This window comes from Sander vitreus, unplaced genomic scaffold (genome assembly GCF_031162955.1).
Source record: "Sander vitreus isolate 19-12246 unplaced genomic scaffold, sanVit1 ctg249_0, whole genome shotgun sequence".
Classification (NCBI taxonomy): domain Eukaryota; kingdom Metazoa; phylum Chordata; class Actinopteri; order Perciformes; family Percidae; genus Sander; species Sander vitreus.
This window is the reverse complement of record NW_027595421.1, coordinates 110,001-125,000: the sequence shown is the minus strand read 5'-3', so window position 1 is coordinate 125,000 and position 15,000 is coordinate 110,001. Positions and strand designations below refer to the sequence as shown.

General features: G+C 46.0%; 1 protein-coding gene across 1 annotated transcript in view; it reads left to right on the top strand.

The window, feature by feature from the left end:
- The window catches only part of grin3bb (glutamate receptor, ionotropic, N-methyl-D-aspartate 3Bb), a 47,316-nt gene that overhangs the window by 14,058 nt on the left and 18,258 nt on the right, over positions 1–15,000 (top strand). The window contains exon 2 of the mRNA XM_078244495.1: positions 9,789–10,417. Coding sequence (XP_078100621.1) covers positions 9,789–10,417 — 629 coding nt within the window. The remainder of the gene's footprint in view (positions 1–9,788; positions 10,418–15,000) is intronic.

Genomic DNA, 15,000 nt, shown 5'->3' with positions numbered 1-15,000 from the left:
CCACTGTGGAGTTGTTTAACTACCTCAGCAACCTCCACCAGGGAAATTGACGACAATCCCTATATCTAATCAATCATAAATCTACCATAGAGGGCGTATTAGTCGGATTTAGGAGTTCCTCAAAGTGCTCCTTCCACCGCCCTATTACCTCCTCAGTTGAGGTCAACAGCATCCCATCCTTACTGTACACAGCTTGGATGGTTCATCGCTTCCCCCTCCTGAGGTGGCGAATGGTTTTCCAGAAGTACCTTGGTGCCGACCGAAAGTCCTTCTCCATGTCTTCTCCGAACTTCTCCCACACCCGCTGCTTTGCCTCTTTCACGGTAGAGGCTCCAGCCCTTCGGGCCCTTCGGTACCTTGCAACTGCCTCCGGAGTCCTCTGGGATAACATATCCCGGAAAGAGTCTTTCTTCAGTCAGATGGCTTCCCTGACCACCAGTGTCCACCACGGTGTTCGTGGGTTACCGCCCCTTGAGGCACCTAAGACCCTAAGACCACAGCTCCTCACCGCAGCTTCAGCAATGGAAACTTTGAACATTGTCCACTCGGGTTCAATGCCCCCAGCCTCCACAGGGATGCACGAAAAGCTCCGCCGGAGGTGTTAGTTGAAAGTCTGTCGGACAGGGGCCTCCTCCAGACGTTCCCAATTTACCCGCACTACCCGTTTGGGCTTACCAGGCCTGCCAGAGTCCCCACCCCCTGACCCAACTCACCACCAGATGGTGATCGGTTGACAGCTCCGCCCCTCTCTTCACCCGAGTGTCCAAAACATACGGCCTCAGATCAGATGAAACGATTATAAAATCGATCATTGACCTTTGGCCTAGGGTGCTCTGGTACCAAGTACACTTATGAGCATCCCTATGTTCGAACATGGTGTTCGTTATAGACAATCCATGACTAGCACAGAAGTCCAACAACAAACAACCACTCTGGTTTAGATCAGGGAGGCCGTTCCTCCCAATCACGCCTCTCCATGTGTCTCCATTATTGCCCACGTGCGTGTTGAAGTCCCCCAGCAGAACTATGGAGTCCCCCACTCTAGCCCCATGCAGGACTCCACTCAAGGTCTCCAAGAAGGCCGAATACTCCGAACTCTTGTTTGGTGCATATGCACAAACAGTCAGAGTTTTCCCCCCCACAACCCGCAGGCTTAGGGAGGCGACCCTCTCGTCCACCGGGTTAAACTCCAACGTAGCGGCGCTCAGCCGGGGGCTTGTGAGTATCCCCACACCCGCCCGGCGCCTCACACCCTGGGCAACTCCGGAGAAGAAAAGAGTCCAACCCCTATCCAGGAGTATGGTTCCAGAACCGAGACTGTGCGTAGAGGTAAGCCCCACCAGATCTAACCGGTAGCACTCCACCTCCCGCACAAGTTCCGGCTCCTTCCCCCACAGAGAGGTGACATTCCACGTCCCCAGAGCCAGCGTCTGCTGCCCAGGTCTGGTCCGTCGAGGCCCCTGACCTTCACTGCCACCCATATGGCAGCGCACCCGACCCCAGCGGTTCCTCCCACAGGTGGTGGGTCCATGGGATGGAGAGATAGGTGCCACGTAGCTTTTTCGGGCTGTGCCCGACCGGGCTCTGTGGCAAACCCGGCCACCAGATGCTCGCTGACGAGCCCTCCATCTGGGCCTGGCTCCAGACGGGGGCCCCGGGCTTCCTTCGGGCAGTGTCACTTCATCTCTACCTCGGTCACTCATAGGGTTTTTGAACCATTCTTTGTCTGGCCCCTCACCTGAGACCACTTTGCCTTGGGAGACCCTACCAGGAGCACAAAGCTCCTGACAACACAGCCCTCAGGTTCATAGGGACACACAAACCTCTCCACCACGATAAGGTGATGGTCCCCGGATTTGTTTATGTATTTCTGTATTTATTCATTTATTTAATACTGAATAAAACGGCATTCCTTCTTTCCGTTGTTTCTTCATGCTGATCTACGTTCTCAACATGACATCTTGACTTCACATAAACGTACATGCCCACTTTCCTAAAGTGGTGTGTTATCTGTATGCATTTTCAGCTATCTGCGTGTATGTCTACACTGTATACAGTGGACGTAAACATACACCAGTTGGTGTGTTATCGCGAGAAGAAAGCTACAGTTGAGTTTAGGAAACCTGACACGCGGGACATGATCCCCGGTCTCCTGGTGAAAGTCCTGTGTTTCACTCATCCTCCCCCTCGACCAACCTCCCTACGTGGATTTTCGCCCTTTCATACTACTCGCTACGGCGTCAATTCACACGCAATCTCAAGGTAATGTAAGTCAATGGAGGCCAAACTGCGTTGATAAACACGCTAAGAAGCGAGTATGCGTCTTGATAACACGCCAATAATGGCATACGAACTGGTGTGTAATACATTTGCCACTTCATGAGATCAGTCTGGAGTTGTAAATGTCCAGCTGACCAATCAGATCGCCTGGTTGGAGCTTGTTCTTGTGTTAATAATCTCCAGACTGTGTTAATGATGCAGACCATTTATCACCTCTCATTAAACGGATCACTTCATAAACTGTAGTCGTTTTAATCTGTATTCAGCTCAGCGGAGAACAGAACCGGAGGTCAGAGTTTCAGAGGAAAAGCTGACTGAAGGATTCAGAGGAGGCAGCTTGGCTCCGCTCTGTGTGCAGCTGAGCCAAAAAGTTAAATTAGGTTTCACAGAAAGCTGCAGAATGATTTCTCTAAGTGCTCTGATAAAAGGCCTGTCAGAGCGTTTGACAGTTGATGCCCCAGTGTCCCCGGCAGCAAAACAGAGACTGTCCTCCCAAAAAAAGACCCAATACGTCCTTTGTTTGAGCAGCAATTAAGATGATTGTTTTTAAAGTTTATATATTTATGTTTAACATTTCAATGTATATCTGACATAGGGTGACCAGACGTCCCGAAAAATATGGGACAGTCCCGAAATCCAAGCAGTTGTCCCGATTTCCGAATCCTGCCCTAATTGTCCTGAAAATTAGAGCACAAACTCATCATGGGAAAGCCGAGAGTGCTGGCAGCAGTGAAATCCTCCGTGAAATATGCCAGCGCCGGGCCTCCAGCACAACCCAATCTTAGGAAGTATAGCTTCAGTGCATTTAAACTTTTGTTATTTCATGTTATTTTATACACACACAAAAAATACAACCTTTGTGTCCCCTTTTTATGTTATAGAGTAACATGAGGCCAGGGGAAAGTGCACGCGCAGGCAGCCACGAGAAGTGAATGATTTTTTATTTGTATTTTCGTGTTTACATGACAGACAGTTGAGTTTCTGAATACAAATAATAAATAATTTTGGTGCGGAGTTTTGAAATTCATGTTAGCAAAAATGTCTATGATGAGGCAGCCGAAGACGAAGATTATTGTTGTGGTCCTCGATCTGAAGATAGCAAAGATGCAGAGATCCCAGGGACTGTCCTCCCCCAAAAAAACACCCCTTTTTCCAGTGGTTTTGTTCCTTTTTTGGTGCCTTTTCCACCTTTTTGTTATTTTTTGGCGGTTTTCTTCTGGTTTTTATCCCCCATAAGTGGTTTGTTCCAGCATCATTGTGACCTATATTTAGGTTAGTAATGGCGGCGCCCTCTAGTGGCCGTAACAGTTTATCACCAGTTCATCTCCAGTTCATCTCCAGTTTATCACCAGTTTATCACCAGTTTATCACAAGTTCATCTCCAGTTCATCACCAGTTCATCACCACTTCATCTCCAGTTCATCTCCAGTTTATCTCCAGTTTATCACCAGTTTATCACCCGTTTATTACCAGTTCATCTCCACTTTATCAAAACTTTATCTCCACGTTATCAACTGTTTATCTCCAGTTTATCACCAGTTTATCTCCAGTTTATCTCCAGTTTATCACTGGATCTTGTTCTTTTGGTCATGACCCAGCCTTCATGACCATAGGTGAGTCCTTCTCCATGTCTTTTCCGAACTTCTCCCACACCCGCTGCTTTGCCTCTTTCACAGTAGAGGCTGCAGCCCTTCGGGCCCTTCGGTACCTTGCAACTGCCTCCGGAGTCCTCTGGGATAACATATCCCGGAAAGACTCCTTCAGTCGGACGGCTTCCCTGACCACCGGTGTCCACCACGGTGTTCGTGGGTTAACGCTCCTTGAGGCACCTAAGACCCTAAGACCACAGCTCCACGCCGTAGCTTCAGCAATGGAAACTTTGAACATTTTCAACTCAGGTTCAATGCCTCCAGCCACCCAGACAGTGCCCCAGGCTTCCTCCGGGCAGGGTCACTCCATCTCTTCCTCGGTCACTCTCTCTATCTCCAGTTTATCTCCAGTTTATCTCCAGTTTATGTCCAGCCTGTCCTCAGCCTCATTTCTCTTCATCTCACTAAAAGCCGACAGATTGATGCTTCCTGCTGGCTCTGATCCAAAGATCCATCCCATCAGACACAGAATACATTACACACAACTGTTTACATCCAACATCTAGGTAATCACTGCCGCAACCAATCACATGGCCAAGGTTACTGCTGGGACTAGATACCAGACCCACAGGCTACTGCTGGGACTAGATACCAGACCCACAGGCTACTGCTGGATACCAGACCCACAGGCTACTGCTGGGACTAGATACCACACCCACAGGTTACTGCTGGATACCAGACCCACAGGCTACTGCTGGGACTAGATACCAGACCCACAGGCTACTGCTGGGACTAGATACCAGACCCACAGTTTACTGCTGGGACTAGATACCACACCCACAGGCTACTGCTGGGACTAGATACCAGACCCACAGGCTACTGCTGGGACTAGATACCACACCCACAGGTTACTGCTGGGACTAGATACCACACCCACAGGTTATTGCTGGATACCAGACCCACAGGCTACTGCTGGGACTAGATACCACACCCACAGGTTACTGCTGGATACCAGACCCACAGGCTACTGCTGGGACTAGATACCAGACCCACAGGCTACTGCTGGGACTAGATACCAGACCCACAGGCTACTGCTGGATACCACACCCACAGGCTACTGCTGGGACTAGATACCACACCCACAGGCTACTGCTGGGACTAGATACCACACCCACAGGTTACTGCTGGATACCAGACCCACAGGCTACTGCTGGGACTAGATACCACACCCACAGGTTACTGCTGGGACTAGATACAACACCCAAAGGTTACTGCTGGATACCAGACCCACAGGCTACTGCTGGGACTAGATACCAGACCCACAGGTTACTGCTGGATACCAGACCCACAGGCTACTGCTAGGACTAGATACCACACCCACAGGTTACTGCTGGGACCAGATACCAGACCCACAGGCTACTGCTGGGACTAGATATCAGACCCACAGGCTACTGCTAGGACTAGATACCACACCCACAGGTTACTGCTGGGACCAGATACCAGACCCACAGGCTACTGCTGGGACTAGATATCAGACCCACAGGCTACTGCTGGGACTGAATACCAGACTGATACCAGAGCCACAGGCTACTGCTGGGACTGAATACCAGACTGATACCAGACCCACAGACTGATTGAAGGAGCGAGTCCCAGAAGGTGTTACTACAGCTCTGACTCTGTGTTCAGTATGAACTGTCAGTAAAGGTTTCTGTTTCCTGACTCTGTGTTCAGTACAAACTGTCTGTAAAGGTTTCTGTTTCCTGGCGTCTCCTCCTGAGAGACTTTCTGTTGGCAGCCCGAAGTGTTGAGGGTCCTCGGGACAAAAGACAGCGAGCTGCTGTGTCGTGCTGATAAAACCCTCCGCAGGACTTCCTGTTGTTGGCAGGAAACTGGAGCGGAGCCTCTGAGCCCCAATACGCCGCTGTGAGGCCCGTGGTCTCATTCCTTGGCGCCGTGAGACCGCCTTTTGCTTTTTTCCATGTTTTTGTTGCCTTGTTGTTGCTGTTTTTTGTTGCTTTTTTTTACCTTGTTGTCACCTTTTTCGACATCTCTAAACCCGAAGACAGCGCCTTGAGACAAAATGTATTAGTCCTGTTTTTCAGCATTTTTGTCTCCTTTTTTGACGCCCTTTTCAACGTTTTTGTTGCTTTTGTTAGTCTCCTTTTTTGTTTCTTTTGTTGTCCCCCTTTCCCGGCTCCTCTGAGCCCTGACTTGTAAGGCTGAAGGTCTTTGTCCTCGGCGTGTTTTTAATTTGAGCTTCGAGTCTCTGGGGGGGTTAGATCAGAACGTCTCGGCTGTGACCAGGAAACTAAAACCCTGATCGATATTTAATCTGTCACAGAGACAGAGAGGAAGGTCAGAGGATCACACAGCCATCATCATCATCATCATCTTTATCTTTAAACCCTCTTGGTATCAAACATGTGGGCTCCTTTCTGACAAAAAAAGAGGAAACACTGAGGGCCAGATGTACTAACGCTTTTGCGCCCACTTCAGTCGTATTAGTTTCTCAACGTGCACGTGAAAGCATGTACAAACATGTATGTACAAACAGGCCACACTGAGGTAAAAGCATGGCGAGGTATGTACTAACAGGCCGCACTGAGGAAAAAGCATGGCGAGGTATGTGCTAACAGGCCGCACTGAGGAAAAAGCATGGCGAGGTATGTACAAACAGGCCGCACTGAGGAAAAAGCATGGCGAGGTATGTACTAACAGGCCAAACTGAGGTAAAAGAGCAGACTGCCTGTCACGGGAACTGAAAATAGCAAATTTTCCATGTCATGCATACGCATTCATGGGAGGGTGAAGGGGAAAGTGGGAGTTTCCCATAAAGAGATGGGAGGGGAAGCGTAAAGTTCGCCTAATTATGTATTCCACGGTATATACAAAAACCGCCATGACAGCGTGCCTCTATTTTTGGGAGAAAATTATCCGCTTCTTAAAGCAGGTGTAAACCAGGAAGAGAGTTTCCTGACATATGCCTCCTGGTGAAATGGCAGCAGTGATCTGAGCAAGACGAAGACAAGGCCAAGGAGACGAGCTAAACAAGGATCACACTTTTTTCAGTGGAGTGAACACAAAATCATTAAGTGTTACAGATTAAGCAGCCATGCAATATTACAGTTACTGGAAGAAATCAAAGATGACATCATATCTCTGACTCAGCGTTCACATTCCAGCAGCTGTTAAACTCCTCGCTACGTTACAAATATTGGCATCAGGATCATTTCAAACAGTCATAGCATCAGCAGTGGGAATATCTCAGTCTGCACTCAGCCGTATCATAGCACCAGTACTTACCGCTTGGCTACAGCACAATCTACGGTATGGTGGGGGGAGAAAGGTGCTGATTACCTGATGAGCTGTTTGGTAAATACGACGTGAGCTGAAGTATCACAGCGTGTGCTTTCTGAGGGTTGGCCATGGCGCTGATAACATACATCTGGCCGTGTATGTGTGTGTGTGTGTGTGTGTGTGTGTCTGTGTCTGCGTGTGTGTCTGTGTCTGCGTGTGTCTGCGTGTGTGTGTCTGTGTGTGCGTATGTCTCTGTGTGTGTGTGTGTGTCTGCATGTCTGCATGTGTCTCTGTGTGTGTACATCCATCTGGCCCTGAGTGTTGAGAAGATGAATCCATAACCACACAGAGTTCTTGATGAAGAGTAGAAGTGGTTCAGGGTTGATCTGAAGAAACGTCCTCAGAATAAACAGAGAAATGCATACGGAGCCAGGGTTTTAAAACCAAACTGAACACTTTAAACCTGAGTTGTGCTTCCCTTCGGTGGTTTCCTACATTTCCCAGCATGCCTTGGGACAGGCGGGACCCGGAAAAGAAACAGAACCAAAGAGTCAGCAGGTTGAATTCTCTCCTCAGGAAACATTTCCTGCTTCAGTCTGCAGAAAAACACAGAAACTGGTTCATGATTAAAGTTATTTTATGCAACACAGAATCCTCCGATCTTCATCATCAGCTTCCTCTTCCTCATTATCTTCCTCCGTTAGTGTTGTATAAACTCAGAGAAAAGCAGGTCATCTTTATTTGTAGATCATAACAACAGCAGAAGTTGACCCAAAGTGCTTTACAACGATGCAGAGAGAGAACATTTCATAAATAACAACATGATAAACCCAAAGTCACAGAAAGAAGAAAGAAGTTAGAAGAGGGAATTAATCAACAACTGATCAGAAAGCTGTTTAGGGAAATAAAGAAAATGACAAAAGCAAAGAAAGAGGAAGGGGACGGACATTTGGCCGAAAAGAGGGGCATCCCAATGTGACATCATGACTTCACGTAAACATACACGCCACTTTCTAAAGCCATGTGGCGTGTTATCACGAGGCTGCGAGACTCAGACCACCAGACCCAGACCACCAGACCCAGACCACCAGACTCAGACCACCAGACTCAGACCACCAGACCCAGACCATCAGACCCAGACCACCAGACCCAGACCACCAGACTCAGACCACCAGACCCAGACCACCAGACTCAGAGACTTTCTCCCAAAGCTATCACAACGCTAAATAAACAACATAAAACAAGTAATATTTTACCATGCACTACGCTCTGGCTGGTCTGTGGATGAACATAAGATGGAGTAAACCAGACCGACAGGAGAGGAAGGGGTTGTGAATATAAGATAGTAGTAGTAGTAGTAGTAGTAAGAGAGTAAACCAGACTGACAGGAGAGGAAGGGGTTGTGAATATAAGATAGTAGTAGTAGTAGTAGTAGTAAGAGAGTAAACCAGACTGACAGGAGAGGAAGGGGTTGTGAATATAAGATAGTAGTAGTAGTAGTAGTAGTAGTAGTAGTAAGAGAGTAAACCAGACTGAAAGGAGAGGAAGGGGTTGTGAATATAAGATAGTAGTAGTAGTAGTAGTAGTAGTAAGAGAGTAAACCAGACTGAAAGGAGAGGAAGGGTTGATCTGTCAGCAGCAGGGTGCAGTTAGAGGAAATTAAACTTAAATACAGAAGAAAACAAAGAGAGAGATGGATAAGTTCCCATCATGCAGCAGGAGCCTCTCTCTCTCCTCCAGGTTTGACACTTTAAATCCTTAAAGATCTGCCTGTCAGAGCATCGTCACGGTGATGGGCGACGTGCCCTGCATCACCATGACAACAGAGAGAAATCATCTCTTTGATCTTCCGTCTGATGGTTTCTTTTCTTTCTGAGGGTTTCACATCTATATATATGTGTATATATATATATATATATATATATATATATATATATATATATATATATATATATATATATATGTGTGTATATATATATGTGTGTATATGTACAAGGTTTTCACCCTGAACACAGCATCCAAACAAACAATGGAACGACAACTCCCATGATGCCCTCTGGCCCAGAAAGCCTTTCCCTCAGACAGAAACAGAGAAGGAGACTTCTGTAAATCAGTGGAGACATGTTTTGAATCATGTGACCCAATGATCCAACATTTGGAAGATTACATCATTTAATTGTGTTAAACCTGTTTTTCTGTATTTCTTTGTTAATTTGTGTTTCAATTTAAATCTTCTATTTTCAACCACATCTACATATATATGCATATATCTAAGTGTGTTCTGTGCTATGATGTAAACACAAATTTAAACTCTTCTGGATAATAAATCAGGCAGATGATTGGCTCTCCCCAAACCCCCATAACAGAACTCTGCAGCCAATCAGAACTCAGGAAAGCCTCTATGGTCACACAGGATTCACCGATCCTTCCAGTGACTGACATCTGGTCTACAAATGTACCACTGCAGAACACAGGCGCTGATTTATGTTTTCCTCTGTGGGTTCTCACGGTATCGGCCCCTATTCTGCAGAATAAACTATAAAAATGAGTCTGAGTTTCTGTCTCTATAGAACCGGTTCCACCTGCAGATGGTTCTGACATGTTCTGGTTCTGTCTCTATAGAACCAGTTCCACCTGCAGATGGCGATGGGCGTTCCAGACTCGGCCCTGTCGGCGCTCCTGCTGGCAGTGTTGAGGCGTTCCGGTTGGCTGGAGGGAACCGTGGTTCTGTGCCGGGGCTGGGAGGAGGCCCGCGGGCTGCTGAGGCGGCTGGACGGCGCCGGTGACAGCAGAGCATCATGGGACGGAGGCGGGCCTGGCTGGCGCGTTCGTGCCATCCTGAACCTGACGCAGTCGGCGCACGACGACACGCAGATCCACGACTTCTTGTTGCGCCACTTCGGGCAGAACCCGGCGGCCCCGGCGGCCGTGCTGCTGTTCGGCGCCGAGCCGCAGTGCGTGGCTGCGGTGCTGCGCGGCGCCCAGGACCTGGGCCTCACGCTACCCATGATGCACTGGGTGCTGGGCCAGCCGCTGCGGCCCGACGGGCTGCACGCCATCGGCCTGCCGCTCGGCCTGCTGGCCTACGGGGAGGTGGAGCGCAAGCCACTGGACTTCTACGTCACAGACGCTCTGATGCTCGTCAGCCGGGCAGTCGGCGCCGCAGCCAGCGTCAGACCGGACCTGGCGCTGAGTCAGAACACACTGCACTGCCACGACACCCTGCCGCCCGGGGGGCACTTCCTGTCCAGGTAAACACACACATGTTGTGTAATTATATCATATTTATAACGTGTGTTTTTATCAACAGACCCAAACAGAATCTGCAGATGATGTTTTTACAGTTTTCAGTGGTGATGCAGAATAAAAATCTGCAGAATTTAGTTTTCCTGCTCGGGGTGGAGATGTGTCAACATTCTGAGTTTGAGTTTTATTTGTTTAAAATCTGCAGAAAATGCTGCCAAAGGTTCCGACCCAGAACGCCAAATATCTCAGTGGATGGGATTAAAGCTCCCTGTGTGTGTGTGTGTGTGTGTGTGTGTGTGTGTGTGTGTGTGTGTGTGTGTGTGTGTGTGTGTGTGTGTGTCGTGTGTGTGTGTGTGTGTGTGTGTGTGTGTGTGTGTGTGTGTGTGTGTGTGTGTGTGTGTGTGTGTGTGTGTGTGTGTGTGTGTGTCTGTCTGTCTGTCTGTCTGTCTGTCTGTCTGCTGTGTGTGTGTGTGTGTGTGTGTGTGTCTGTCTGTCGTCGTCTGTCTGTCGCTGTCTGTCTGCTGTCTGCTGTCTGTCGCTGTCTGTCTGTCTGTCTGTCTGTCTGTCTGTGTGTGTGTGTGTGTGTGTGTGTGTGTGTGCGTGTGTGTTTTTATTTTTATTTTATTTTACCAGGGAAAAAATCACACTGAGATTAAAATGTCTTTTACAAGTGAGCCCTGGCCAAGAAGGCAGCACATAAAAATACACTTTAACATACAACAAATAACAGACAGACAGGGATGGACAGCAATAATACATAAGAAATAAAAACAGAAAATCACATTTTAAAAAAAAACAAGCGCAAACATGTTGATATATTTGATGTAGGCTTCAGTATGTGAAATTAAAAACCTGCAGCTTTAGCTGATTCTGTAACTCATTCCATGAAGTTGGAGCACTGTAACAAAAAGCAGTTTTTCCAAACTCTGTTTTAGTTTGTTGAACCTCATCCATTATGTATCTACTTGATATTAGATTATGTTCAGATCTACTAGATGTTAAGAGTGTAGTTAAATATGGAGTATGTCCAGTTATTGATTTGTCCACAAAGGTCAACCAATGTTTGAGCCTTCTTGTGTTGAGTGAGGGCCAACCTACCATTTCATATAATACACAGTGATGGGTAGAGTACTTAGCATGGGTTATAAATCCCAGTGCTGAATGATACACAGAATCCAAAGATTTCAACAGGGACGTTGTGGAGTGTCTGTAAAACACATCTCCATAGTCTAAAACTGGCAAGAAGGTAGATTCAACCAACTTTTTCTTGACTTTCTGTGTGAAGCAGGAACTGTTTCTGAAGTAAAAGCCCAACTTTAATTTTGATTTAGTGATTAACTGCTCAATATACAATTTAAAAGACATGTCTTTCTCCAATATAAATCCCAGGTATTTGTACGAGGGAACTAGTTCTATTGGCCTGCCCTGTAATGTGTGGAGATGAGGCAGGAAAGGTCCATGCTTACGGGTTGTGTTAAAAAACATATATTTAGTTTTCCTATCATTAAGAACTAGCTTTAATGCATGTAAATTGAGCTGAATATTTTCAAATGCTTTTTGTAGCTTTAAAATTGTCTCAGCAGGTGATTTTGCAGAACAGTAGATAATGGTATCATCAGCATACATGTGTATATTGGCATTCATAACATTTTCACTGAGGTTATTAATATATATTGTAAAAAGCAAGGGCCCCAAAATAGAGCCCTGTGGCACACCAGAGTTAACAGTAAGTTTCTCAAACATGTAGTCATTTAGAAGTACACATTGACATCTGTTATTTAAATAGCTACTGACCCAAGCAATAGCAGCATCCGAGAGGCCAATGCATGCCAACCGTGATAATAAGATAACATGGTTGACTGTATCAAAGGCTTTTGTTAAATCAATAAATAACGCAGCACATGATTTACGATCATCTAAAGCACTAATTATATCATTAAGTACTTTCATAGTGGCGGTGGCAGTACTATGATTTTTTCTAAAGTCAGATTGAAAGACAGATAGAATATTATTATTACTAACCAGAAACTGTTTTAATTGCTCACTGACGATAGAGTCCAAAATCTTAGCTATCACTGACAATTTAGATATTAGACGGTAATTATCCAAATTAGAAGGGTCACCACCTTTCAGCATTGGTAGAACCAGAGCAGATTTCCAATCTTCAGGAACAATATTCTGTTCCAGAGATACATTTAAAATACATGTCAAAGGGTCAGCAATGATTTCTGCTGCAAATTTTAAAAATATACCTTCAATCTCATCAGGCCCTGCAGATTTACGAGAATCCAATTTTTTCCGGGTCATTAAGACCTCATGAGTCGTAATAGGCGTAAAAGTGAATCCAGGACTATAATCTCCCATTGAGTAAGATACATTCAAAAGATGTTGATCAGAAGATCCATTGAATATAGATCCAGCTGACACAAAATGCTTGTTGAAGCAATTTACCATCTCAGTTCTATCAGTTATTTGCCTTTATTGTTAATTGGTTCGGGAAACCACTTGATGATTAGGGTTAGAGTAGGGGACAACGACTTAATGGTTTTCCAAAACTTAGTTGGGTTATTTAAATGTTTAAATGTGTGTGTGCGTGCGTGTGTGTGTGTGTGTGTGTGTGTGTGTGTGTGTGTGTGTGTGTGTGTGTGTGTGTGTATCTGTCTGTCTGTCTGCGTGCGTGCGTGTGTGTTTGTCTGTCTGTCTGTCTGCGTGCGTGCGTGCGTGCGTGCGTGTGTGTGTTTGTCTGTCTGTCTGTCTGTCTGTCTGCGTGCGTGCGTGTGTGTTTGTCTGTCTGTCTGTCTGCGTGCGTGTGTGTGTGTGTGTTTGTCTGCCTGTCTGTCTGCGTGCATGCGTGCGTGCGTGCGTGTGTTTGTCTGCCTGTCTGTCTGTCTGCGTGCGTGCGTGCGTGTGTGTGTGTTTGTCTGCCTGTCTGTCTGTCTGCGTGCGTGCGTGCATGTGTGTGTGTTTGTCTGCCTGTCTGTCTGTCTGCGTGCGTGCGTGCGTGCGTGTACAAGCATAAATCAGCCTTGAGACAGAGTTGATCCATGTATATATTTGATAGTTGTGTGAAAGGCTGTGATAATGACGAACACATGAGTCTGTTAATATCCAATGTTCATTAGCAGTTGTCATGAAATAACAAGCTGAAATATTTACATGTGTTCCTCCGTTTTCTATTCAAATGAGCTGTGATGTTCCTGCAGTGTTCTGAACGTTAATCAAACGGATTCCTCCATCTCTACCTCTCAGGCGGGAGGAGACACACACACATTCATAAATACCATCTGGTGTTTAGTTCCTCTCTCAGAGAGAGAATGTAAACAACTTTCACTTTTATTCATGAGATTTATTACACAGCCTCGAGCTGAGCTCTCGCTGTCTCTCTCTCAAATTCAAATTCAAAGAGGCTTTATTAGCATGACCATATTGACACACAGTATTGCTAAAGCACATAAACAGGGAAACATTTAACACATTTACATCCAGTTGTACAGTAGGATGCAGACAATAGAGCATAAGGTTAACATTCATCATGTCAACAAAATGTAACAATAAGATCAAAACTGATGGATATCAGCAACAACATAAAATCAAGAATATTACAGTACAGCGTGTGTGTGTGTGTGTGTGTGTGTGTGTGTGTGTGTGTGTGTGTGTGTGTGTGTGTGTGTGTGTGTGTGTGTGTGTGTGTGTACTTGGTCAGTGTAGTTCTTAGTTTGATATCAGTAACTGTGGTCAGGTAGTCTGCCACACTGTCCTCTCTCTTTAGAGACAGATAGCTCTGTCCTCTCTCTTTAGAGACAGATAGCTCTGTCCTCTCTCTTTAGAGACAGATAGCTCTGTCCTCTGTCTTTAGAGACAGATAGCTCTGTCCTCTCTCTTTAGGGACAGATAGCTCTGCATTTTGCTTTGTGCGTTTGTTTTGTGTGTTCCAGTTGGTGATGTAGTTTAGTTTCTGTTGTTATAATTTGGTTAACTCTGATTGGTTGGTTCCCAGACTGGTCCTGAGGCAGAACTGGGTCAGGAAGTGAACTGAGCAGGACCAGCTGAGTGAGGGGACTCTTCTCTTTGCTCAGCTCTTGGTATTGCAGGGCTTTCTGCTGATAGGAGTGGGGGGGTCACTGTTTTTTAGATGTAGCCAATATTTGATTGCACGTTTTTTGAATTTTGATGAATAATTAGAATCAGAATCAGAAAAGCTTTATTGCCAAGTACGTTTTTTACACATACAAGGAATTTGTTTTGGTGTTGTAGGTGCATGTCACACATTCTCTAAAATAAGTTAAACAAGCAGGTTAAACGGAACAAACAATATAAGTATAAATATATGTGTATATATACATACACACACAGAATGTATTAAAAATAATGGGAATTGGCCTAATTCAGCTGTGCAGGCGTTGGTGGTGGTTTTTCTGTGCACCTGTAGGATGCTTTTACAGAACTCTAGATGCAGGATTTCAACTGGGTTTTTGTCCAAATGGGCCAAATTCTGGTAGGAAATAGAATGCGTAGAATGCCCTGCGTGCTTTCTCTCTCAGCTCCATTATCGCTGGGTTAAAACTTCCAGTGGAACTTATTTTCAGTC